General features: G+C 35.6%; 1 protein-coding gene across 6 annotated transcripts in view; it reads left to right on the top strand.

Moving 5' to 3' along the window:
* Window positions 1-27,307, top strand: part of CSPP1 (centrosome and spindle pole associated protein 1) — a 129,719-nt gene that overhangs the window by 52,046 nt on the left and 50,366 nt on the right. For 5 of the 6 annotated variants that reach the window (XM_039246975.1, XM_039246974.1, XM_039246972.1 and 2 more), the window contains 7 exons: window positions 8,748-8,846; window positions 10,244-10,314; window positions 19,244-19,337; window positions 20,378-20,435; window positions 22,070-22,278; window positions 24,405-24,526; window positions 24,879-24,957. In XM_039246975.1, coding sequence (XP_039102906.1) covers window positions 8,748-8,846; window positions 10,244-10,314; window positions 19,244-19,337; window positions 20,378-20,435; window positions 22,070-22,278; window positions 24,405-24,526; window positions 24,879-24,957 — 732 coding nt within the window. The remainder of the gene's footprint in view (window positions 1-8,747; window positions 8,847-10,243; window positions 10,315-19,243; window positions 19,338-20,377; window positions 20,436-22,069; window positions 22,279-24,404; window positions 24,527-24,878; window positions 24,958-27,307) is intronic. The other variant, XM_039246973.1, reaches the window with a different exon arrangement.

The raw sequence follows: 27,307 nt of genomic DNA, 5'->3' as shown, positions 1-27,307 counted from the left end.
ACAGCGCTCACCACAATGTGTGTACTTAACACCTGTCACCATACAATATTATTACAATATTGTTGACTATATTCCCTGTGCTGTATTTCTCATTGCTGTGGTTTATTTCATAACTACCAAGTTTGTATCTCTTAATCCCTATCACCTATTCAGCCCTTTCCCTTCACACCCCCACCCTTTGGCAACAAGATTATTGTGTGTATTTATGAATCTGTTTCTGTTTTTTGTTGTTTATTTGTTTTGTGTTTTAGATTTGACATATGAGTGAAATCCTATGGTATTATTATTTTTCTAACTTATTTCACTTAGCATAATACTCTCTAGGTCCATCCATGGTGTTGCAGACAGAAAGAGGTCATTCTTTTTTATGCTAACATTCCATTCTCTCTCTCTCTTTATATATATATACACACACACACCACATGTTCTTTATCCATTCATCTATGGATGGACACTTGGATTGTTTCCATATCTTGGTTATTGTAGATAATGTTGCAATAAACATGAGCATGCAGGTATCTTTTCAAATTAGTGTTTTCATTTTCTTTGGTTAAATACCCAGTAGTGGAGTTACTGGATCATATGGTATATCTCTTTATGGCAACCTCCATACTGTTTTTCATAGTGGCTGCACCAGTTTATAGTTCCACCAACATTGCACGGGGGTTCCCTTTTCTCCAAATCCTTACTAGCACTTATGATTTCTTGTCTTTTGGATACTAGCCATTCTGACTGATGTGATGTGATCTCTCGTTGTAGTTCTCATTTCTGTTTCCCTGATGGTTAGTGATGTTGAGCATTTTTTTATGTGCCTGTTGGCGATTTGTATGTCTCTTTGGAAAAATGACTACTCAGAGCCTCTGCTTGTTTTCTAATCAGATTATTTACTTTTTGGTTTGAGGTGTATGAGTTCTTTATATGTTCTGGAAATTAGCCCCTTAATGGACGAATCGTTTGGAGATATTTCCAGTAGGTTGTTTTTGTTTTGTTGATAGTTTCCTTTTTGTATAAAAGCATTTTATTGTGGTGTAGTCCTGATAGTTCATTTTTGCTTTTGTTTCCCTTGCCTCGGGAGACATATCCATAAACATTTTGCTAACGTTGATGTTCAAGAGAACTGCTATCTATGTTTTCTCTTAGGACTTTTATGGTTTCAGGTCTCATGTTTAGGTCTTCAGTCCATTTTTAGTTTATTTTTCTGTATGGTATAAGAAAGTGGTTCAGTTTTATTTTTTTACATGTAGTTGGCTAGCTTTCCCAGCACCCATTAATTGAAGAAATTGTCTTTTCCCCATTGTAGATTCTTGTCTCTTTTATCATAGATTAATTGACAAGATCAGTGTGGGTTTTTTCCTGGGGTCTCTATTCAGTTTCATAGATCTATATGCCTGCCTGTTGTTTTGCCAGTACCCTACTGTTTTTTTTTTTTTTAATTAAAAAAATTTGTTTTATTTATTTCTGAGAGAGAGAGAGACATCATGAGCAGGGAAGGGTAAGAGAGAGGGGGAGACGCAGAATCTGAAACAGGCTCAAAACCAGGGTCAAACCCTGGGTCAAACAGGGTCAAAACCACGAATTGTGAGATGAGATCATGACCTGAGCCGAAGGCGGACGCCCAACCGACTGAGCCACCCGGGCGCCCCCCCTACTGTTTTGATTATTCTAGCTTTGTGGTACTATTTTGAAATTTGGATTGTGATGTTTCCATCTTTGTTCTTTTTTCCCCAAGATTGCTTCAGCTATTTCAGGGTCTTTTGTAGTTCAGTACAAATTGTAGGATTATTTGTTTCAGTTCTGTGAAAAATGCTCTTGGTATTTTGATAGGGATTGCTTTGAATCTGTAGATTGCTGTGGGCAGTAGGGACATTTTTAACAATGTGTTTGCCAGTCCATGAACATAGAATATCTTTCCATTTGTTTGTGTCATCTTCATTTTCTCTCATCAGAGTCTTACAGTTTTCATGCATAGGTCTTTCACCTCCATGGTTAGATTTATTCCTAGGTTTTTGGGGGGGGGGAGATGCAGTTCTAAATGGGATGAAATTTTTTTTCTTTCTGCGTCTTCATCTTTAGTATATAGAAGCGCAGCAATTTCTGTACATTAATTTTCTATCCTGCACCATTACTAAATTCATTCTTTTGATGTTTTATTTATTTTGAGAGAGATTGAGTGCAAGCAAGGGAAGGGCAGAGAGAGGAAGAAAGAGAATCCCAAGCAGCCTGTGCACTGTCATTGCAGAGCCTGCCGCAGGGTTTGACCCCACAAACCATGAGATCATGACCTGAGTTGAAATTAAGAGTTGGACGCTTAACCGACCGAGCCACCCAGGCACCCCAATGAATTCATTTATTAATCCTAATAGTTTTTTGGTGGAGTCTTTTGGACTTACTGTATAGTGTATCACGTTATTTGCAAATAGTGAAATTTTTTATCTTCCTTACCACTTTGGATGCTTTTTATCTTGTCTGATTGCTGTGACTTGTTCTTCCAGGACAACGGTGAATAAAAGTGGTGAGAGTAGATATCTTGTCTTATTCCTGATCTTAGGAGGAAAAGCTCTCAGGTTTTTACCATTGATGTTAAGTTTGTGTTTTCCACATACGGCTTTTATTATGATGAGGTATGTTCCCTCTGAATCCACTTTAAGAGTTTTCCTCAGGGGCGCCTGGGTGGCTTAGTCGGTTAAGCGTCCGACTTTCGCTTGGGTCATGATCTCGCAGTTCGTGGGTTCGATCCCCGCGTCTGGCTCTGTGCTGACTGCCAGCTCAGAGCCTGGAGCCTGTTTCAGTCTGTGACTCCCTCTCTCTCTGACCCTCCTCTGCTCATGCTGTCTCTCTCTCTCTTCTAGAAATAAATAAAAATATTTAAAAAAAAAAAAAGTTTTCCTCATAAATGGATGTTGTATTTTGTTTCATGCTTTTTCTGTATCTGTTGAGCAATCATATAGTTTTTTTCCTTCATTTTGTTAATGTGATATATCACACTGATTAGTTTGCATATATTGAACCATCCTTGCATCCCCAGAATAAATCCCAATTAATTGTGATGAATGATTCTTTTAACATATTACTGAATTTGGCTTGCTGATATTTTGTTGACAGTTTTTGCGTCTGTGCTCATCAGGGATTTTGACCTGTAGGTTTGTGGATTGGTTTTGTTTTTGCTTTTGTTTTTTGTTTTTATAGTGTCTTTGTCAGATTTTGGTATCAGAGTAATCCTGGACTTATATAAAGAATTTGGAACTTTTCTTTCCTCTTCTGTTTTTCGGAATAGTTTGGGAAGAATGGATATTTACTCTTCTTCATATATTTGGCAGAATTCACCTGGGAAGCCATCTTGTCCTAGACTTTTGTTTATTGGAAGTTTTTTGATTGCAGTTCAATTTTGTTGCTAGTAATCAGTCTATTCAGATTTTCTGTGTCTTCCTGATGGAGTTTTGGAAGATTATATGATTCTGGGAATTTAGCCATTTATTCTAGGTTTTCCAATTTGTTGGCGTATAATTTTTCATAGTAGTCTCTTAACCATCCTTTGTATGTTTGTGGTGTCAGTTGTTACTTTCTTTGATTTCTGAATTTATTTAAGTCCTTTCTCTTTTTTTCTTGATTAGTCTGGCTAAAGGTTTGTCAATTTTGTTTTCAGAGAACCAGTTCTTTGTTAATTGATCTTTAGTCTCCATTTCATTTATTTTTGCTCTGATCTTTGTTTATTTTTTTCTTCCTGTTGACTCTGGGTATTGTTATTTTTTTAGTTCCTTTAGGCATACGGTTAGATTGTTTGAGTTTTTTTCTGTTCGTTGAGGTAGGCTTATGTCACTATAAATGCTCTAAGAATTGCTTTCACTATGTCCCAAAGATTTTGGACGTTGTAATTTCATTTTCATGTTTCTCCATGTGTTTTGGATTTCCTCTGATTTCTTCATTGACCCATTGATTGTTTAGGAGAATGTTGTTTCACCTCTACATTTATATTTTTTCTGTTTCTCCATCTTCCCAACCCCGTAATTGGTTTCTACTTTCATACTCTTGAGGGTAGAAAAGATGCTTGATAGGATTTCCGTCTTCTTAAATTCATTCTGACTTGTTTTGTGATCCAACATGTGATCTGTGCTTTGGAATTTTTCATGTACACTTGAAAAGAATATGCATTCAGCTGTGTTTGGATGGACTGTTCCTTATATATCTGTTAATTACATCTAGTATAATGGGTCATTCAAAGCCACTGTTTACTTACGGATTTTCTGTCTGGATTATATCCATTGATTTAAGTGGGTTGTTAAAGTCCTCTATGTTGCTGTCAGTTTCTCTCTTTGTAAAGATTTGGTTTATGTACTGGGCACTCCTCTGTTGAGAGCGTAGATACTTATAATTGTTATCTCCGCTCCGTGAATGACCCCTTTATCATTGTGTAATGCCTTCCTTATTTTTGTCTAAGCATTTATTCAGAATATATTGTAATCTTAATCAGAAGTTCTTGACAAAAAATAATTATAAGTGATTGTGAGAAGTACAAAATTAATTTTCCTTCATTTTTCTAACTTAGTCTTGTTCTTTTTTCTTATAAAATCTAGCATATGATGAATTCTAGTTTTGATTTTTAATAATTTTAGAGTTTTATATTTTTGGTCTCAGTTTTTTTTCTAACTAGTCCATAAATGTTTTCATGTACCATAATGTCTTTATTAATGCACTCTTTTGTCACTTTAAATATGGGAAAGCTAAAGCCCAGGAATGATTTTACATTCCTGAACTCATGATTAATCACTGGCAGTGTTTTTAAATAATTAACAAGGTGGTTAGCTTTTGTTTAACACTTTTATTCTTTGTATGTGTGTGTTATTTATTCATAAATATTTATAATTTAACTAAAATATATAATGTTTCAGGAGTTTTTAGAAGTTGAATGTAATGTGTCTTAATACTCTGAAATTTATAGGCCACTTTTAAATGTGGTCATCCTAGTCTCTATTATTATTAACTTGATCTGTAAAGTTATTATATTACTTTACAAGTTTACTTTGTAACCAATGTTAGTGAGTAGAAGAAACTTTTAGCTTTAAAAAATGCTTTTAAAAGAAGTTTTTATGTGATTAATGCAGTTAGCACTTCCATTCTATTTAACTCTTGATATTTGATAGTTTGTAATCTTAATAGTCATTTAATAAATTTCTGAAATAACATTCCATTTGAAATTAGAATCTGTGTATTATCCACATGGATGACATGCGTACCTAGTGTGGGACATTCTAAGAAATGTGCCTGCTTAATATAGAAGATGTAAATGAGGAGAAATGGCTTATTAGAACTTGAGTTATTTGATATTGCTTTTTTCTACTACATAGTAATTAATTTTCATTTGTCTTTGGAAGGGCTGTTGTAATACTATTATTTTCTCCATTTTAAAGCTAAGCTTCATATTAGAAAAACACGGTTATTAGAGTAAATATAAAAATTGTGAAACAACTGAAAACATAGAGAAAAATGGTGACCCACAGTTAATAGCTCAGTATTTTTCTTTTAGCATCTAGGAGAGTACTCCTAATAGCCCAATTCATTCACATTAGAGAAGTTCATGATATGGAAACAAGGTGATGCAACCATTTTGTGAATTAGATGAGGTAAAAAATATCTTTTTAAAGTTTATTTTTGAGAGAGAGAGAGAGAGAGAACACAAGTGAGAGAGGGGCAGAGAGAGAGAGAGAGAGAGAGAGACAGAATCTGAAGCAGGCTCCAGGCTCTGAGCTATTAGCACAGAGCCTGACGCGAGGCTTGAACTCAAACTGTGAGATCTGACCCGAGCCAAAGTCAGATGCTTAACCGACTGAGTCACCCAGACGCCCCTAGATCAGTAAGGTGAAAAACGATTCTTCCTTCTGTGAGCCATATGAATTTAGGACCCAGAGATGGTAAATATTTTATTTTTATGAATTTTATAATTTGCCTTCACAGCTTGTTGGGTTCCCTTCTAGTTTTTTTGTTTTTGTTTTTAAAATCTTACATTAGTAAATTAAAAAAAAATTTATGGAATCTCTATCTGTAAATAGTTTTCATTGGATAAACAAAGTAAGCATAGTCCTATCATTAGTCATTTCATACAGTTAAATAGGATGGCTTAAGATTTTATTTTATCCTTTTTAGTGAAATGGGTATCTCTGCTTTTATTTACTTGACCTCTTAAACATTTCTCTAGTCTTGATTTTATTGTAATTGTCAGTGACAAGAGAGGACTTTTATAGTTTTGATAGTGAATTTTTTCCTTTAGTGAACGGGTATACATTAAGCTGTCTTCCTTCTGGGTAGTTCATTAGGAAATCTTTGTGCTTTTACTATAGTATTTAGCAGAGACCTTGACTTTATACATAAATAAAATAATTTAGAAGGAACTTTGAATATGACCTTTTGTGTTTATGGTGCTTCCTTTTATTAAGATAGCTATATATGCCAAAGAAATTGTAAAACATTTTTTAGTATAGTTGCTCTGGATATAGCCTACTTTGGTTACAGCCGCATAAGGATAGGCTAGAATTGCAAGTCCAGATGTCTTTAGAGAACTTACCGAAAAATGCAGGAAGCCACAAGTTCTTAGATAAATTTTAGAATGATTTTTGTATATCTGAGTAGCCTTTAATTCTGGTTTAATCACAAGGTATGTTTCTAAAAATTTATAACTTTGAATTTCTCTATATTTGAAAACTTCCATTTGTTTAGGCATTGCTTTACCACATCACATTTATTTTTGTCTGTTGGGAATGGGAGACCACCTCCGGGTTTGGTGATTCAGCAGGAGGATTCATAAGACTTTGTATCTATAGTTATATTCATGGGTACGATTTATTACAGTGAAGGGATACAAAGTAAAAGCAGCAGAGGAGAAAGGGGCATGGACAAAGGCTGAAGGTGAGCAGGCGCACATTTCCAAGAGTTCTCTCCTAGAGGCGTCACTCAGGACGTGGCTAATAACCCCAGCATCGAATTGTGACAGCATGAGTGAAATGTTGTCACCAGGAAGGGTCTTTAGTTACTCAGTGCCCATGTTTTTATTGCAGGCTGGTCACATAGGCACCCTTTTTCGAGGAGGTAGGAAAATTCTGAACTTCTCAAGGAAAGCAGATGTTGAGCATAAACTGTATTGTCTGTATAAACAGTTAATGCACAGTGAGCCACTTTTCTCAGTCCTGGGAATGGTGGAATCCCTCCCAAAATCTGTGTTCCAGGTGCCAGCCAAGGACCACCCTTCCACATAGGCATTTCTGAGGACAGGCAGTTTGAGGCCTGTTCGGTTAACTCTTCTCTGCTCCTGCATATTTCATAGAGACGAGGGTAACTAACTCCGGTGCTTGGCATTGTAAACTACAGATTTTAATTTGAGTTTATATTTGCCATTTCTTTCAGTGGTAGAAATAGGGAATGATAATACTGGTGTGTCAGTTTAAAACAGAGATTTGAGCACATAGGTGTAGATACAAAACCAGCTGTGTTTTGATAAATGGAAATAGTCCGAAATTCCTTTTTGACATGGCTTGTGGAGGGTTCTGTTGTTTTAGATGTGGATAAAAAATGGAAGCTGTTTATGTAACATGCTAGGGCCTGTATTATGAAGGAGGGTTACAATCATGGATAATCTTTTCTCCGAAGAGAATATTGACAGTGGCTTGTGTGATGGAAACAAATGAAGAATGGCTTCTCTGCTGACTCTGAGAATGAGAAGTTCCTTTTCTTCTAAAAATTGCCATTTTTCTTAATGAGAAAATGGAAGTCACCTAAAATATTGAATAATACTTTAACAGCCCTATTTCTTTCTAATAGTCCTTTTGAGAGACAGTATAGCTTGTTAACTCAGTCGCCATGAAAAGAAATATGACTTGTGAAATGCTGATTTTCGTGGATGCTGATAAATGTTGGTGTGAAAAGTCATGTTGATTTCTCTGGTATGAGGAATTAAAGAAATCAATGTTTGCCAAGTGGAAAAAAAAAGATTAATTGAAAAACGTTAAGATTATTTTCTGAAAAGGATCTTTAAGAAGAAAAAAACCATTCTGATATATTTTTTTGTTGTCCGTGACCTTGAGAGTAAAGTGAACTAATCATTTTTAACCTATGTATCAACCTGTTTGTTTATAGTGTTTTCCATTCACTTGTTGCTAATATTTATTCTTTCATGTGATTTACAGTGTTAGCAAATGTTGTGGCTTGCTACACTTGATTTAATTGGTAAGACACTTGGTATATTTTTAAGTTAAAAAGGTTTGTATATGCAGTGAAATAATTTCCAGAATCTATGAATTTTGAAAAAAGAAGATCTGATTGTGAAATGTGTCTATAATCCTCATGAAAGCAAGAGCCAGTGCGTATATCCAGTGCCTAGAATAAATGAATAAATAGTAGTTGCATGTAGCAGGTCCTCAGTAAATATTCTTTGAATTAAATGAATGATAAGAAAGTCTTAGTATAAGCAATAGTTTGAAATTAAAATTTTCTAGAAGTTGTATTCAAATGGTTTATAATAACTTCCTTTTTTTTTTTTTTTTAAAGACTATTGAATCTGAGCTCTCAGTGTTTCTTCTTAACCAGCAAGTCATGCTTGAATTAAATCTCATTCATATTAATTTTCAAATGTGTTTACAGTAAAACTTCATTATAACACTTGTTCCCTTTAACATTTCCAACATCAAATGTAAAATCACCAGAGATATATGAGGAGGTCCACTGTATGTGGAGCAAGCTCTATAAGCTAATGTGTTTTTAAGGATGTACGGGAACAGACGAGGGAATGTGCCTCCTAAGGAGTATGGTGGTGATGTCACAGAACAGTTAAACGTACGCATTTCATCTGCTGGAAATAAAAGGTATAGTATGTAATATAAATTCTGCCCTTCAGTCATTACACTGTGAAACCACAACTGCTAAAACTGGCTTACTGAATAAGTAGGAAGGCATAGCATGTTAACAGCTTTTCTTTAAGAAAGGTATTAAAGGGGGGCGCCTGGGTGGCTCAGTCAGTTAAGCGTCCAACTTCCGCTCGGGTCATGATCTCACGGTTTGTGGGTTCGAGCCCCGCGTCGGGCTCTGTGCTGACAGCTGGCTCAGAGCCTGGAGCCCGTTTCGGATTCTGTGTCTCCATCTCTCTCTCTCTGACCCTCCCCTGCTCATGTTGTCTCTCTCAGAAATAATTTAAAAAAACATAAAAAGAATTAAAGGGAATAAAAGGAGGATGGGAGAATTGTGTTAAATGAAAATTTATAGTACTTAATAGGATTATTTTGAAGAGCAAGTTTGGATTATAAGTGTGCCAAGGTATTCCAAATAAGTCCCTATAATTATAAGGTTTATAAATTTGTTTGAAATGATGAAAGGACAGATAAGCATATAGTTAATGGACTATAAATCTATTTATAATACCTTGGAGTTCTGGGAGCTATGTAACTTAACTGGAAATAAGTTGAAAATGTTCCTGCAATGTGAGTTTTCCTTTAAAAAAAATTCTTTTTGATTTTCAGCTTATTGAGCAGATAATTTTTATGCTTACTTTGTAAAATTTGTGCTTGTAATAGTTCTGTCATGTCAAGAAGAATGGAAATGATATGTACTTTATATTCATGTTCTCTTTTTGTTTATAGTTTTTATAATTTTGGTGGCTTTCTGGTATCATACATAAGGATAAGTTCTGAACCCATAGTGCATAATGGAAATAATAATGTCATACGTCATGAAAGGTGTCTATTTTCTCTGAAGAAAAGTAATACATTGAAGTGCTTGAGATAAGATACTTAGCTGTTCGGGTCTGATTAGGTTTTCTTTGAGTGAATTGTCCCCCTCACTCCCTGCCTTATTTCTGTATTTTAAGGAAGGAGTTTTTAAGGGATGATCTTTTTACAAGTGTGTGTGTGGGTATCACCTTTTGCTTCTTCTTCTTTTTTTTTTTTTTTTAGGATTTATTTGTATTTACATTCATTTTCTTTATTGGGTTAACTGTTCTTATGGAAAAGGATTTTATTGGAAATCTATAGAACCAATGATACAGGCTAAAGAAAATGGTAGTATATTTATACAGGCTGAGGGTATATATCAAAGTCTCACTGTAGAAAGAGTTAAAATGCTGTAATTTTACCCTGACTTTAAAAATATGTAACTATTGTAGTGTCCACAGTACTTTCAAAGTCCAATAACTCATGCCTACAATTTACTTTAAATTTTTGTTGCCTGATAATCATTTGAGTTCTAATTCTTCTTGTTTTTGTTTTAGTGCTCGCAACAATGAACCATCCAAATCCACTAACCGAGAGATCTGTAGTCCTTTTGCGGGGATGCTCTTTGGTGTGTACAAAACTTGCAGTTGATTAAACTTTTGCATTCTGGGGGCGCCTGGGTGGCTTAGTCGGTTAAGCGTCCAACTTTCGCTTGGGTCATGATCTCGCGGTTCGTGGGTTCGAGCCCCGCATCGGGCTCTGTGCCGACTGCCAGCTCAGAGCCTGGAGCCTGTTTCAGTCAGTGACTCCCTCTCTCTCTGACCCTCCCTGCTCATGCTGTCTCTCTCTCTCTCCTAGAAATAAATAAAACATTTAAAAAAAAAATTAAAAAAAAAACAACAAAACAAAACAAAAACTTTTGCATTCTGTTCTTATAGAAGGTCTTTAGTGAGAACTCAGTGATGTCATTAATACTACTGTTATTAGTAATTTTATTTATTTTAATGTTTATGTTTGAGAGACAGAGAGATATAGGGCACGAGCAGGGGAGGGGCAGAGAGAGAGAGGGAGACCCAATCTGAAGCAGGCTCCAGAACCTGATGTGGGGCTCGAACTCACTAACTGTGAGATCATCACCTGAGCTGAAGTCAGATGCTTAATGACTGACCAGCCAGTCATATAATATAATATAATTTTAAAGTGGAATAACTTGTATTTAGTGACGAGCTTACATAGATGATGAATGAAATATTAATTTCAGCAACCTTGTTGTAGTGTGGGTATTTCTTATTATTCTGTTTTGTATGTGATAGCTTTTTTCTGTTTTAGCTAGCACAGAATTGCCTTACCTTTTAAGTTTAGTGTCCCTGAACTAAATAAACCTTGTATTCTTTGATATACATCCTTTCCTATGTTCTTTCCATGTGGTTTTTGAGATGTCTTGTTCAAATCATCATAATCCAAATGTTCTAGTCATCAGAAATGAAGGTCAGTGCTTAATATAAATAGGTTGATTTGCTACTTGTCATAATTTCAGAAGCAGTGTGAAGAGAACCTTATTTCCTATGTGTAACTTTAAAATAAAGAAGTGGTCCAATTTCTTTGTAAAACTGTTAGAAAAAAATTACCTGAAATTTGGTTTCAGTGGAAGTATATGAGGAAATTGGATAACAGTTTTGATTCATTTAACCCAAAAGCAGTCAGTGATTTAAATCTTGGCTTAGAGATATTTAGTTGCATGATATTCCAAGATCTTTATTTCTGTGAAATGGTTATTGTAAGAAAATATGGCATAGCAACTAGAGTTTTATTCTAATGTAATGTCTTTAATTGAGAATTTACCAGTATAACCTATTAGTAAGTCAGAGTAAAGGCTTCATCCTTATGATGTATTTTGTTAACAATGGTAAAAATTGGAGAAATGGCTTTCTTTGGTGAGAGTCCACTGACAAATAATTTTATCAGTAAATGGATTATTCTGCCCTAAAATTTTAATATTGAGTATCATGAAATTATCATTACTGCAATCCAGGAATTATGGATGAATATTTGGTGAGATAATAGACTCTAATGCCTTGAACAAACCATTAAAGTAATTTAATCCAGTGATTTATCTAATGCTTGTTTTTTTTTTCCCCTCAGCCTGTATTTGAATGGACCCATAGGGTCCATCGTACTCCAGAGGTAGCACAATCTGATTGTTATAAAATTCTCATTTCAATTGAATTGAAATTTGTCTTCCTATAGTTTTGTGCCAAGAACCTCTGCTTTACTTAAAACATTAAGACAGTGACTACTGAGAGAAAAATAACAATATATTATGTGGTTTATAAAAGAATCATGGATTATTTAGAAGTATGCTTTTATATTTTCAAACATTTGGGGATTTTCCTGTTATCTTTTTATTACTGACTACTTGTTTAATTCCCTTATGGTCTGAAAAAAGCAGTTTGTATAACTTGAATTTCAAATTTGAATTTAAAATTCTTTCTAATGGCCCAGAATATAGTCTTACCTTGGCAAATGTTTAGTGTGTAGTTGAAAGAATGTGCATTGTATGGTTGTTGAGTGTAGTAATTTATACATATCAAGTCGGTCAGTTGGGGAGCCCCTGAGTGGTTCAGTCGGTTGGGCGTCCGACTTCGGCTCAGGTCATGATCTCACAGTTCGTGGGTTCGAGCCCCTCGTCGGGCTCTGTGCTGACAGCTCAGAGCCTGGAGCCTGTTTCAGATTCTGTGTCTCACTCTCTCTGACCCTCCCCTGCTCATACTGTCTCTCTGTCTCTGTCTCTCTCTCTCTCTCTCTCTCAGAAATAAATAAAACATTAAAATTTTTTTTAAAAAGTTGGTCAGTTGGTTGGTAGTAATGTTCATGTCTTGTGCATATTTATTGTTTTTTAACTATTCATCTACCACTTGTTTAAAAGAAGTTTTAAATTCTCTGACTGCCTTGTTCTTAGTGTGGAGCCTGGAGTGCTCGAGGGGTTTTCTTAGTGTGTCTGCAACTTCCTCAGTTTTCAGCAGGACCTGCTTGCTAACAGAGTGATTACTTTTGCTTGTTTTTGGTGCAAGGGTGATCCTATGCATCTCATTCTCAGAAATGAGGCTCTCTTAGGGGTCCTGTTGGTTCCCAGAGTGGTAGCCAAACCCTCTTTTATGTCTGTGGAGCATCTTGTGTGAGAATTTCCTGCCCTTCCCCTAACAGTAACAGAACTTTGCTTTATATAAGTACAGAATGCTGGGTCCAAGCAGGTTTTCTGCTCTTTAACCAGTAGATTATGGCCATTGCTTTGTATGAAAGAAGGATCTGGAAAGAATGATCCCTTTCATACGTCTCGTGTTGCCCCATTTCTAGTCTCATAAGCTTCTGGTGGAGGTGGAGGTGGAGGTGCAGAAGTGAGTCCAGATTTCCCTTGTGTCTGGGTAGATTCCAGAGAATCTACATCATTATTCTAGCCTACTCAAAGCCTTTAAGAATTCATTAACATTTCAGCTGTTATTTTCCTACCTGCTTTGAAGGTACCTGCCTACTTCTTTATCCTCTGGGAAAGGTAAAAAATTCGGATTATCTCATCTCTCTGAATTGGTTTTTATGCCCTTTGGAATTCACTTTACCTGGAGAGGTGCCTGGGTGGCTCAGTTGGTTAAGTAGAATTCACTTTACCTGGTTGGTTATAATCTGAGCTCTCTGACATGCTTTTTAAAAGTTACAGTTTTATAGATGATTGAGCTTTTTCACCATTGTAGGGTTTGAGCAGTTTTTTCTTGTAGCTTTCTGCTAAATAGAAGCAGAACTCATTTTTATTTATTTATTTATTTTTTAATTTCTAGGAGAGAGAGAGAGAGAGAGAGAGACAGCGTGAGCAGGGGAGGGTCAGAGAGAGAGGGAGTCACAGACTGAAACAGGCCCCAGGCTCTGAGCTGGCAGTCAGCACAGAGCCCGACGTGGGGCTCGAACCCACGAACCGCGAGATCATGACCTAAGCGAAAGTCGGACGCTTAACCGACTAAGCCACCCAGGTGCCCCTCATTTTTTTTTTTTAAACAGCTTCTTTGGGTGCCTGAATGGCTCAGTCGGTTAGGGGTCTGACCTCTTCTGTGTCTCCCTCTATCTCTGCCTCTCGCCCACTCTTGCTCTGTCTCTCTCTTTCTCAAAATAAACAAACTTTAAAAAAATTTAAAACAGTTTCTTATTTCTTCCTCATTATGTTCCTGTTTTTAAAATACACACACACACACACACACACACACACACACACGTATTTAAAGTTTTATTAAATCCAGTTGATTTGTTTTGGTTTTGTTTTTTTAAGGAAGTTCCATGCCCAACGTGGGGCTTAAATTCATGATCCTAAGAGATCAAGAGTTGTATGCTCTACTACCTGAGCCATCCAGGTGCCCCTATGTTCCCATTTTTATTTAAATGCTTGGGCATAGTTACAGTAGCTAATTTAATATCTTTATTTGTTTCATCATCTGTGGTTTATGGTTTTTATTTTTCTAGAGACTAACTTTTGTAATAGTTATTGGTCATTGTATCAGTCTTCAATTGCTGCATCACAGATTAGCACAAATTTTGTGGCTCAAAACATCCTACATTATCCCATCTTGTCTGTGGGTCAGGAGTTTAGGTTCTTTGCTCAGGTCTTATAAGTCTATAATCAGGTCTCATAAGGCTCAGGTCTCATAGAGTCAGCCAGGCTCTGTTTTCCATCTGAATCTTGACTGGGGAAGAATCTGCTTCTAAGCCTATTCACATTGTTGGTGGAATCCATTTACTGGTGGTTGTATTACGAAGGACCTCTTACTCGGGGTTAGCTGGACTGCCCAGTGTGTAGAGACCATCTGTTGTTCCTTGCCATGTGTGTTTCCTTACCATGGCTGCTCACTTTATCATTACCAGCAAGGAGAATGTCTAAACTCAGGGAGGGCTTTTACCTAACTATATCTGGCCCACCCAAGATAATCTCCCTGTTAATGAATTCAGACTTGAATTTTGGTCCAGAATTGGTACCTAAATCATAGCAGCAAATTCCTTGCTTTTGGCTGGAAAAGCCAAAGAACCTCCTTCAAAAGGACCTCTTTCATAGGTCCTGTCTGTACTCAAGGGGAGAGCTTATACGGGAAGTCAGCACCAGAAGGCAGGGAACATAGGGTCGGTGCGAGAATTTTGCCTACTAGAGTCACAGTTTTCTGATATTTAAGAACCAGTCTTTTTGAGGTTTTGCTTTAACTTTAGCTGGGGAAATCTTAGAGTAGCCTTCTTCCTAGGGATAGTCCAGCCCTGTTACTACAGAATGACCTTTCTTGGGGGGATCTTCCTTAAACACTTTAGGGGATCAACGAGAACTCCACTATAGCTGGCTGGAATTTGAATTTCTCTCTACTTTGAGGATGTTGGAGAATTTTTCAGTTTGTGTCTTCCATAGTTTTCTGTCCAGCTGAATGGAATTTTGTCTTGTACATTCATAGACTAGGGTACAGTAATGTCTGAAGGGACCCCTCCACAGATTTCCAAAGCTCTTTTTATGCTTGCTTCTTTTTGGATCTTTGCCTTAAACTTTCAGACATTTTAACCTTCCTAAATTTTTATCTTTATGTGATTTGCTTCATTTCCTGGCTTTGTTTGGTTTCTCCTTCCCTGTACTATGGTCTGGAAATTGCATTCAGACAGAAAGGGCAGTGCTTAAAGGGCTCACCTCATTAGTTTTCTTTCAGGTATTACACTCCTGTGCTGCCTATTGTCCAGTGTCTGAAAAACAGTTATGGTAAAACCTTGGATTGTGAGTAGTTTGTTCTGCAAGATGAGCAAACATTTCTAATAAGTTTTAACTTGATAAATGAGTGATGTCTTGCAATATGATTAGTATGTGTTGCCAAATGTCACATGATTACAACTGAGCCAGTGGATCTTGAAATTCTCTTTGATATACAAGTGCTTTGGATCACAGACATGTATCGGAACAAATTATGCTCACCAACCAAGGTTCTACTGTATTTCATAGTTTTCCTAGTTACATTATTTTCTTTTATGGTGGAAGGTTAAGTTCTGTGTTTATTATTACTCCATCAAGGTCAGAAGTAGAATGGATAGATCTACTTTAATATAAAAGATTATTATTAAGCTTAGTGTATAATTCATCTTACTCCTTACACCTTACTCCTATGGCAGCTGTGCTTCATGGGCATACTTAGATGCTGTATGTTCACTGATGGTTGGGAAACTAATAATTAAGGTAGCAGAGAAATTGCTGGCTCAATTGCATTTTTGATATCCTGTGATTTGTGTGGTGTTTCAGATGATGCATATCAAGATTAAGAGGTTATTTTGTGTCACTAACATATGCAGTAATAACATTGATGAAAGAAATTGGAGATGAGACAAATAGATATTCTATGCCCATGGGTTAGAAGAATTAATATTATTAAAATGTCTATACTACTCACAGCAGTCTACAGATTCAGTGCAATTTCAGCAGAACACCAATAGAAGTTTTTACAAAACCAGAAAAAATTTACTAAAATTTCTATTGAACCACAAGAGACACTGAGTAGCCAAAGTAATTTTGAGAAAGGAAGACAATACTGGAGGTATCACAGTTCCAAATTCTTGATTCAAGATAGTATCACAGGGCTGCATTCAGTAATCAAAACAGTATGGTACTGGCATAAAAATAGATACATAGATCAATGGAACTGTTTAGAGAGCCCAGAAATAAACCCACACTTATATAGTCAATTAATCTGTGACAACAGAGGCAAGAACATACAATGGGGAAAAGATAGCCTCTTTAATAAATGGTGCTAGGAAAACTGGACATCTACATGTAATAGAATGAAACCGGGCCACTTTCTTACACCATACACAAAAATAAACTCAAAATGGGTTAAAGACCTAAATGTAAGACCAGAAACTTAAAAAAAAAAAAAATCCTAGAAGAGAACACAGGCACAATTTCTTTGACCTCAGCTGTAGCAACATCTTCTTAGAAATTTCTCCTGAGGCAAGGGAAACAAAAGCAAAAATTATCTGTTGGAACTACACTAAAATAAAAAGGTTTTGCAGAGCAAAGGAAACCATCAACAAAATGAAAAGGCTTCCTAGTGAATGGGAGAAGATACTTGCAAATTATATATATCTGATAAGGGGTTAATGACCAAAATATATAAAGAACTTATACAACTCAACACCAAAAAAAAAAAAAAAAAAAAAATCCAATTAAAAATGGGCAGCAGACTTGAATAGATATTTTTTCCAAAGAAGACCTCCAGATGACCAACAGATACATGAAAAGATGCTCACCATCACTAATCATCAAGGAAATGCAAATCAAAACCACAGTGAGATATCACCTTACACTTGTCAGATTGGTGAGGATATTGAGAAAAAGGAACTCCTGTATTATAGCTGAGAATGCAAATTGGGACAGCCACTGTGGAAAACAGTATATAAGGCTCCTCAAGAAATTAAAAATAGAAATGATCCAATAATTCAAAGAAAATGAAAACACTAAAAAGATACCTGTGCCCCTATGTTTATTGCAAGATTATTTATAATAGCCAAGATACGGAAGCAACCTAAGTGTCCCATCAGTTGACATGGATAATGAAGAAGTGGTATATGTAGACAGTAATATTACACCCCATGAAAAGGATGAGATCGTGCTATTTGCAACAACACGGGTGGACCTCGATGCTGTTACACCTCAGTCAAATCAGAGAAAGATGACTACCATATGATTTCACTCGTACGCGGAATATGGAAAACAAATATGTTGAGTCATGCTTACAAATACAGAGAATAAAGTGATGGTTGCCAGAGGGGAACAGGGTGGGAGGGTGGGCAAAATGAATGAAGGGGTGTGGAAGATACAGGCCTTCAGATATGGAATGAATGTCGTGGGGATAAAAGGCACATCATAGGGAATGTAGTCAGTGATGCTATAATAACATTATGTGGTCCCAGATGGTAGCTACAGTAGTGGTGAACATAGCATAATGTATAGACTTGTTGCATCGAGGTTGTACACCTGGAACCCATGTAACGTTGTGTGTCAACTCTATCTTAAAAAAACATCACTTGTAAGTCCAAAAGATTAAATGCAGTAATAATGATCTGTGGATCTAAAATGTTTGCACAACTGGATTTGCGCATGATACCTGGGTGAGAGGTTTATGTTTTTTTCTGTGGAGTTGAGGTAGAATTTGAGCAGTGTCCCAGTGTGATTAGTGTTGCATTTTAAGTTAATCTTATATAAGTATGTTTCATTTATTGGAGCAAAGAAAGGGGAATGGAGTAACTAATTAGGAGGTTATTGCTGCAGTCTGGGTGAAATGTAGATCGTTCTGATCCAAGGTTAATGGTGGTGAGAATAGAAGGAGGATCTGAATATGAATTGAATAAGAGAATGAGCAGTCAAAGTTATAGGAGGTTTTGAGGTTCAGCGATCAGACCATTAACAGAAAACAGGGGCAATTGCTTTTGAAGTGTTCATTTTGGACTTTTTTTTTTTTGTTTTTTTAAAGTTTATTTTTTATAGTTTTTATCTTTTTTTGAGACAGACAGAGCAGCAGCAGGGGAGGGGCAGAGGGAGAAGGAGACACAGAACCTGAAACAGGCCCCAAGCTCTGAGCTGCCAGCACAGAACCCAGTGTGGGGCTCGAACCCATGAACCATGAGATCATGACTTGAGCCAAAGTCGGACGCTTAACCGACTGAGCCACCCAGGCGCCCCTAAAGTTTATTTATTTTTGAGAGAGAGCGAGAGAGAGAAAGAACATGAGTCAGGGAGGGACAGAGAGAGGTAGATCCAGAGTCCGAAGCAGGCTCCAGGCTCTGATGTCAACACAGAGCCGGATGTGGGGCTCGTACTCACAGTGAGGTCATGATCTGAGCCAAAATCAGATGCTTAACTGACTGAGACACTCAGGCACCCTGGACAGACTTGTTAAATTTAAGGGGATTGTGGAAGTTATTAGTGGTAATTATTATCCCAATTCCTAGAAAAATGGGATGGAGATTATTAGAATATTCTCTTATTTAAGGTTTTGGAAGCGTAGAGATTTGGGAAAGAGTAATTTGTCTTGTGATTCACATATAGTATATATTCATAAATTGTGAAATTAATTGAAGAGGTAATGATACACGATTTTACCTTTTATATTTTCTGCATATGCAGTAATTACTCTTTGATATAATTAAAAATTATGTTATTTAAAATTCAACTTTCTAAGTTGCCGATGTTGCTTAAGAGTTAAGACCAGTTTATGAGATGGAGCTTTGCGTCAGGCTCGGCTCTGACAGTGCAGTCTCTCTCTCAAAATAAATATACATAATCTTAAAGAGTTAAGGCCAATTTTTTCCTTTTTTAAAGTTTATTTATTTTGAGAGAGCACAAGTGTAAGCGGGGTGGGGGGGGCAGAAAGCGAGGGGGAGAGAGAATCTCTCGATCTCACAGACTGGAAGATCGTGATGTGAGCTGAAACACGAGTCAGATTCTTAACTGACTGAGCCACCCAGGCACCGCTAGACAATTTTTTTTTCTTACCACTTTCTAGGAGGTGAAGATCGAGAACTTATTCAGAGAAGGAAGGAGAAATATAGATTAGAACTATTAGAACAAATGGCAGAACAGCAGAGGAACAAGAGACGGTAATGAAAGGTTTGCATTTAAAAAACGTGTTTTGAATTTAAAATGCATTTGTGTAAAATGACATGGTGATAACAATTACTTAGTAAAATAAGGGGATATTTTTCCTAAGATGATTATGTATCTGTAAATCACTTCCATTTCAGCCTCTGCAATGTACATCAGCCAGGGTAGTAAAACAAATACTCATGAGAGTGTTCATTTACTGTGTCATATGGGTAGCAAATGAGACTGTGTGTATATCCTATAATAGGCCTTTCAGATACCTTTGTTAATTTCTTTAATTTTTGATTTAGGGTAGCATTTAATGTTATCTACATGCCCACTGTATTATCTCATATGTAGTAACATATATGAAATGAAAGTATTTTGTCTTATATCGGTGTGAAATGATTAGCACATCCATAAATGTAATATAAAAATAATCATGATAAACGCATAGATATACTGTATACAAGTCTTAGTGTTTGTAATCTTTCTTGTAGAAATGCCTGTGAAATATTAATTACAGTTTACAATTAGAATTAGAGGTCTTGGTTTTAGAGAATTTTGAAACCTACCAGCTTTTAGTTTTGCCTTTTCCCCTCTACTTGGAGAAAGCCAATATCTACTGTCTTACATTAGTAATTTTTTTAACGTCATTTTCTTAAAAACTCATATTAGAAGCTTATTAGAATGTATGGTATTAATTTTAAAATTTTTACCCTTAGTTTTGCCAACAAAATATACAAGTATCCTAAATGGTTTTGTTTCACAAAGTGAAGATACTGTTTTACTTCTGTACTTTGTGTGAATTGCTGAGGCTTCTAAATACTTCCGGCACTTACTGTAAGTCAGTTTAGAGGTGAATTGTACTTTACTTTGCACCAGATCAAAAATTTAGTGTTCAGAATTATTTAAGGTTTATTATCAGTAAGAAGAATTATTTGTACTTAAAGATATTATTGCATGGACTTTGTGCTTAAATTTGCTTTAGTAATGATTATGATTTTGATAGTGTTTATTACAACTGTTTAAAATATGGAATTTTAATTTTGTTCAGAGAAAAAGATATGGACCTCAGGGTTGCAGCTTCTGGCGCACGAGACCCTGAGAAATCGGTAAGGGTTCCTGGAATCTTTTAATGTTTGTTCTTTCATACAAATAAACCTCAAAGGTGGTGGCCGGTGGAGATAGGAGATAATGGGGGAAACAGAAGAGTGGACCAGTTTAAATATTAATAAACTCAGTTGTCATAAAATGTAAGGCTTAACCCTTGCTTATTTCTCTAAGATAGTTTTTTTCTTTTTCATATGTGCATCATTTTATTATAGTTTGTTTTTAAATTAGTTCTTTCCACTTGGTTCAAATGCAGTATTGCAGGAAAAGTTATCTCAGTTTAATTTACAATAGACATATTTTTCTTGAGTTTTTCTTGTATTGGAATAGATTTCCAAAGAAATTGAAATCTTTGATTCTAGTGTTTAAGCATTTTAGTAATTTTTATTCACTGTAGAACTAGAGAGATTATAATCTTGTTTTTTCATTAATTTTGCAATTCTCATCATTAAATTGAAAGAATTACATCATTGCAGTTAAGTAAGGAGAAGGTAATATTGCTCTTCTCAAAGTGTGCTTTTTCTGTAGTGGGATCTGTAGAATGTATTTGCTAAGACAAGTTGTTGTCTACCTTTGATAACTAGGAAACTTTAATTTCATTAAAAAGTTCATTTTTGCAAAGAATACAGCAACTTAAAATTATTCAAATATGGGCAGCTTTTGATGCACTTTTACTTATGCTGAGCATATACTTGTGGGTTGCCCAGTATCACTCCCAGGGTGCTTGACTGCTCATAGAATAAAACTTTAATCTCAGAAATCATTCCTGAGGAATTAAACCTGTTGGGGAAAAAGGATAATTCCAGAGCTAAATATATTTTCCATTTCAGTGGATGCCTTAGAAATGATTTATACAATCAAAAACTTTCTTTTAATATCCTGAACTTTTTAGTGTAATACGGTGGTATGTTATTAAACATTTGATTTACAGTTATATATTAGTATTTGATGGACACTCGTATTTATATTTGACTGAAACAACCTTTAGAGTGTCAAGTGACTTTATGAAAATAAACGGACACATTAGACATAACAGACCATTACTTTCGGGTTTACGTTTGATGTCAAATCTTAGAAAAGGATACATAAGTGATGTTCTAAAGTGGGGGTTAGCAAACTATAGCCGATGGCCAAATCTGGTTGCTTCCTCGTTTTGTACATAAAGTTCTATGGCAGCATACCCTCACCAATTGTTTACATGTTGTTTTGGGCCACTCTAGCATTTGAAGAAACCACGTGCCCTGCAACTCCTGTCTGGCTATTTACTGTCTGGCTCTTTACAGAAAACTTTTTCTAATCATTGTAGAGAATACTTGATGTCAAGTATTGGGTAGAGAAACAGCACAGTGTTGTATAATGGAATTTTATATTTAGCATTATTATTTGGCTCTAGTCTTTCCTTGATTATTTATTAACGGTGAGACATCGGGTACTTTTTATACTTTCAGGGAGCCTCAGTCACCCCGTTTATAAAATAAGCATTAGATCTTCAAGGTCTTTATTGCTGTAAACTTTTTTTATTCTGTGACATTCTGGTATAGAGTATCTTTGGAGGTCCCTTTAAAGGTCCCCCTTGAAATTTCCACCTTGAAATTTATGATTATATGTAACAAACAGATTTTTTTCTTTATTTTAGCCTGATAGACTAAAGCAGTTTAGTGTGGCACAAAGACACTTTGAAGAGACGATACCACCTGAGAGACCCAGAGTAGCTTTCCAGACACCCCTCCCTCCTTTATCTGCCCCATCCGCCCCCCCCATCCCACCAGTTCACTCCGTCCTGTCTCAAAATGAAGATTTGCACAATGGACCCAGCTGCACCCTTGGTGAAATGGTGCCTCCCAGGTGCTTGTTTAAAATGTTTTGTGTTTGGGAATTAGGTAAGGTATCATTATATTTTGTGTGTAGAAGGATTTACTGAAGTGAATACAGTTTCCTTCACAGACTTTTGTACAAATAACAGCTTCTGTCAAAGAATTTCTCTTGAAATTTGTTTGCATTGTTGGTCTTTTCTCTTCTTCTAAAACAAGGGAAATCCTTATAACCTTCCTTTATTGTTTAAAGATGCTTAGTATTTTTAGAATTCGTAACTACATTTAATATTTAGTTTTAGGTTACATTTTGGAATATCTATTTTTAAAAACTTGTAACATACAAAAGCTATACATTTTCTTCATTTTTGTAATTTCCACTTGGCAAACAGTGAATACTTTTTTCAGCTTACGCAGAATAAGGTTTCTAATGTGGCTTTTTGTATATGTTACTTGATTTCAGCTTCTGTTTCCTTCACCCCTTTCTCTGTGATTGCTTACTGGCTATGCAACTCAAATACCTGAAATAAAAAGTGTTGAGATTATAAAACCTGTAACTTAGGTATTAGAATAAGGATTTGATTTTTATAGGCAAAAGGCATCAGGCCATCCTAGACTATACATAAAGAAAATTCTCTTCTTACCATTGATGTTTTCAGGGCTGTGCTTTCTTTTCCTTAGTAGGAGCTGAGCTTATTTTTTGCTTACTAATTAATGTATTAATTATAGAAGTGTATTTAATCAGGTGTTTTTCTTTTTTAACATTGATATTTTCTGTGCTATACTTTCTTTCAGTAGGACTTGGTCTTTTATTTATTACTAACAAATTGTAGCATGGTGTGTACTCTGTTTATCAGGTATTTTGTTTGTTTTATCTAATGGCTTTCTGACTCAAAAGACTAGATGGGAGTGAAATGACAGATTGTGGTATGATGGTATGACGGTCTTAGCATTGGTTTAGGAATTAAAATGGCTAGCTCCACCGTCTGGATTTTGGGAAAACTACACCTTTAGTAAACTTCAGTTTTTTTATTTGTAAAGGTGAAATAGTATTAAGTTTTTCTTATCTACAGTTACAGGGTTGTTGTGAGGATCAAATTTTAAATAAATCTCTATACAAATTTAAGATTTAATGATGTTGACAGTTTCCTTTCTTAGCAGTTTCTTAACTGCTTTGTTGATGTATCTATGCAGCGAGGGTAGTGAGGTTAGACACACTGAGTGACCAGTAATTGTGAAACATATTCATGACTGGAGAGAACTTTAATGCTTTCTTAGTTCTTCAGAATTATTTTCAAGTATGCAAGGGATAACCTATTAAGATACACTCAAAGGTAAAACATCCTAGGGTGCCCCCTTTTCTCTTTCTGGTCATCGGACAGAATTTGCCTTTTCCATTTTTACTATTGGAAAATATTGCCTTGGTGGACATAGATATTTGCTAATCATCAATTAAGTGCTGAGGTAAAGGTTTTTAAAACGTTTTAACTTTATGAAATAGAAAACATTATGTCAGGACTTTACTGTTGATATATATGTAGTTTGTGTTTCACATTATGGTTGACTTCCTTTGAAAGAACAATAAATTATTTTAGAATTAGAAAAATACACCCTTTAGACTCCAGTCAAATGGAACCATTTGTAATCCCATTTTATACCTCTTTGCTTTTTCTTCCTGCACTGTCCTCTGTGTTACCCCAGTAACAGGGCTGAAGCATTGTCTTTTCTAGAAAGCCTGCCTTACTCTTTCCTCCTTTGGCCTATCTGGTTTAAATGTCCCTGCTCTGTATTCCTACAGCACCTGTGTCGATTTGTGTTGTTCCACTTCCATGCTGTGCTGTAATTGTCTGTTTATTTTTGTATTATTTCTGAGGGACAGAGACCATGTTTGTTCAGTACTGGCATATACTGACTAATTAGATGTTAATTGATTGTTATTCAAAGTTTTTGTCTTATATGAGTATTGCGCCTTAAATTCTGAAATTTGATAGTATATTTTTTACTTTTTGAATCCTTATTTTTGATGAGATTAAAGCAAGATGGTGCTTTTCTAAAACAGCGATTAGATTTTCAATAAAATTTTTGCAAAAGATTTAGGTCTTGATTTAAAAAACATTGCAATGAAATATGAGAAATTTTTCCAATTTTCTTTTGATACAGGATTGCACCTCTGCCGCCTCCCCCCCTACTACCACCTTTGGCTCCTAATTACCGGACTCCTTATGATGATGCGTACTATTTTTATGGGGCCAGGAATACTTTGGATCCCAGTCTTGCTTATTGTAAGTTATCTTTAGGGTAACTTCCTAGTGGTTGAGTCAGAAAAATTATTTTTTTGTAAGCAAAATTAAATAAGTTGGAAAAGCATACCTTAATTTAAATATTATATATTTATTGACTTAAAAATGTCTGTTTTAAAAGTCAACTATATTGCATAGTTATTTCTTTTTCATTTAGCTGTAAGAAATAATTATTTTGTGGTTTCTTGCAGTGTTCTCTGCTAACTCTTATCTGAGAAGGATATATGGAATTTTTTCCTTAGGTGACATTTTTAGTATGTGACTTTTTCTTTAGAAATAAAATGAAGTGTTAATACAGGGGTCTCCAAAATAAATGTGTTTGTTTTCTTTTAAGATGGTTCAGGAATGATGGGGGTACAGCCTGCAGCTCATATTAGTGCTCCTGTCACCCACCAGCCAGCACAGCCTATTATGTAAGTTATTAAATAATAATTTCTTTCACGATCAATTTGTTTTCCATAGAACCTGTGTTATTCATTTTTTTCCCTTTGGAACAGATGTAATCTTAACTGTCAATTGTTGTGTAACCAATATGTTCAAGGTATTGGTATTGCTTTTAGTCCATGTTCATAGAAAGTACATTTAAAAAATTAAGAGTAACCTCACTTTCACATTAGAAGAGTCATTCATGCATATTATTGATAAAGAATAAGAATAAGAATATAAATAAACATATGTAAAAAATTGAAATTGCCTAAAATCCCATTCATCCAGTGATAGATATATCTAAGTAAGCATTCAGGAAGTCCTTTTATGTACTTGTAAAAACATACACCCAACATACACCAAAATGATGTTATATTGTATATATTGATCTGTAACCTGCTTTTAAATTAACGGTATGTCATAAATATCTTTTGCATGTCAATAAATATACTTTATAGCATCTTTATTTAAAATTAAACTTTTTATTTTGAGATAATTATGGATTCCCATGATGGCATTGTAAGAAATAATACAGAGACATCTTGTATACCTTTTGTCCAGTGTCTTCTAATGCTAAGATCTTATAAAACTGTGGTACACTAGCACGGCCCAGATATGTGACGTTGGATACTGTAAGGATACAGAATACTTCCGTGTTCACAGATTCATTATGACCTCTTACAGCCATACGTACACTTCCATGTTCACACAGATTCATTAGGACCTCTTATAGCCATACGTACACTTCCATGTTCACATAGATTCATCAGGACCTCTTACAGCCATACGTACTTTCTTCCTGCTCCCACTCCTTCCGTAGACACCAGGAACAGCTAATCTGTTTTCCATTTCTTCTTAACATTGTTAAATGCTGTATAAATGAAATCATACGTGTAACCTCTTGGGGGTGACTTTTTATTTTGTTTTTTATTTTTGATTAATTTTTTTGAGAGAATATGCGTGTGCATGCAAGCGGGTTGGGGCAAAGGGAGAGAGAGAATCTGTTGTTGTTTTTTTTTTTGGTGGGGAGAGAGAGAAAATCTTAAGCAGGGAGCCAGGCGGATGCAGGACTCCATCTCACGACCCTGAGATCATGCCCTGAGCCAAGCTGAGATTCAGACGCTTAGCTGACTAGCCCCAGGTGCCCTGGAGTTGACCTTTTAAAATCAGTATAATTTTCTAGATATTCATCCAGATTGTTTCATGTATAAATTGTTCTTATTGCTGAGTAGCATTTCATGGTATGGATGCACCAAAGTTTGTCTAACCGTTGCATCGTTGAAGGACATCTAAGTTAGTATGAATAGAGCTGCTATAAATATTTGTGTATAGGTTTTCTGTGAGCATAGTCTTTAGTTCTTTAGGATAATTGGTCAGGAATGTTACTGCTGGGTTGTATGGTAGTTACAACTTTAGTTTTATAAGAAACTGCCAAACTGTTTTCACAGAGGCTATATGTACCATTTTATATTTGTATTGGCAGTTTATTCAGAATCTGGTTTCTTTATGTCTTTACCAGCATTTGGTGTTGTGACTTTTGTTTATGTTCCTCTGATAAATGTGTAATGATACATGATTGGAGTTTTATTTTACATTTCCCTAATAATGATGACATTTAACATCTTTTCATGTATTTATTTGCCATCTATAAATCTTTGATAAAATGTCTCTTGATGTTTTTAATGCATTTTAAAATTGGAGGCTTTTTTTTTTAAGTTTATTAATTTTGAGAGAGAGAGAGAAAGAGAGAGGGAGGAGCAGAGAGAGGGAGACAGAGAATCCCAAGCAGGCTCCATGTTGTCAGCGCAGAGCCTGATGCAGGGCTTGAACTCACAAACCATGAGATCATGACCTGAACCAAAATCAAGAGTCAGATGCTTAACCTACTGAACCACCCAGAAGACCCTGGAGTTTTTGTTTTTGTTTTGTTTTGTTTTGTTTTTAAATTAATGAGTTTTGAGAGTTACATATCCTAAATACTAGTTCTTTGTCAGATATGTATAGTGCAAATATTTTCTGTCAGTCTAAAGCTTGTCTTCATCCTTTGAGTAGGCTCTTGCATAGAGTAAAGCTTTTTTTTTTATTTTTTATTTTTCTTTTCAAATTTTAATTTAAATTTTAGTTGGTTAACATACAACAATATTGGTTTCAGGAGAATTCAGTGATTCATCACTTACATAGAACACCCAGTGCTCATGATAACAAGTACCCTCCTAATACCCATCACCTATTTAGCCCATCCCCCACCCATCTCCCTCTATCAACCCTCAGTTTGTTCTTTAAGAGTCTCTTATAGTTTGAGATCATTTTCTCACACCATGCACAAAAATCAACTCA

The sequence above is a fragment of the Hyaena hyaena genome, unplaced genomic scaffold (assembly GCF_003009895.1).
Source record: "Hyaena hyaena isolate Hyena2069 unplaced genomic scaffold, ASM300989v1 scaffold_287, whole genome shotgun sequence".
Taxonomy (NCBI): Eukaryota; Metazoa; Chordata; class Mammalia; order Carnivora; family Hyaenidae; genus Hyaena; species Hyaena hyaena.
Note: the sequence above shows the minus strand (reverse complement) of the source record. Positions and strands in the feature narration are given on the sequence as shown.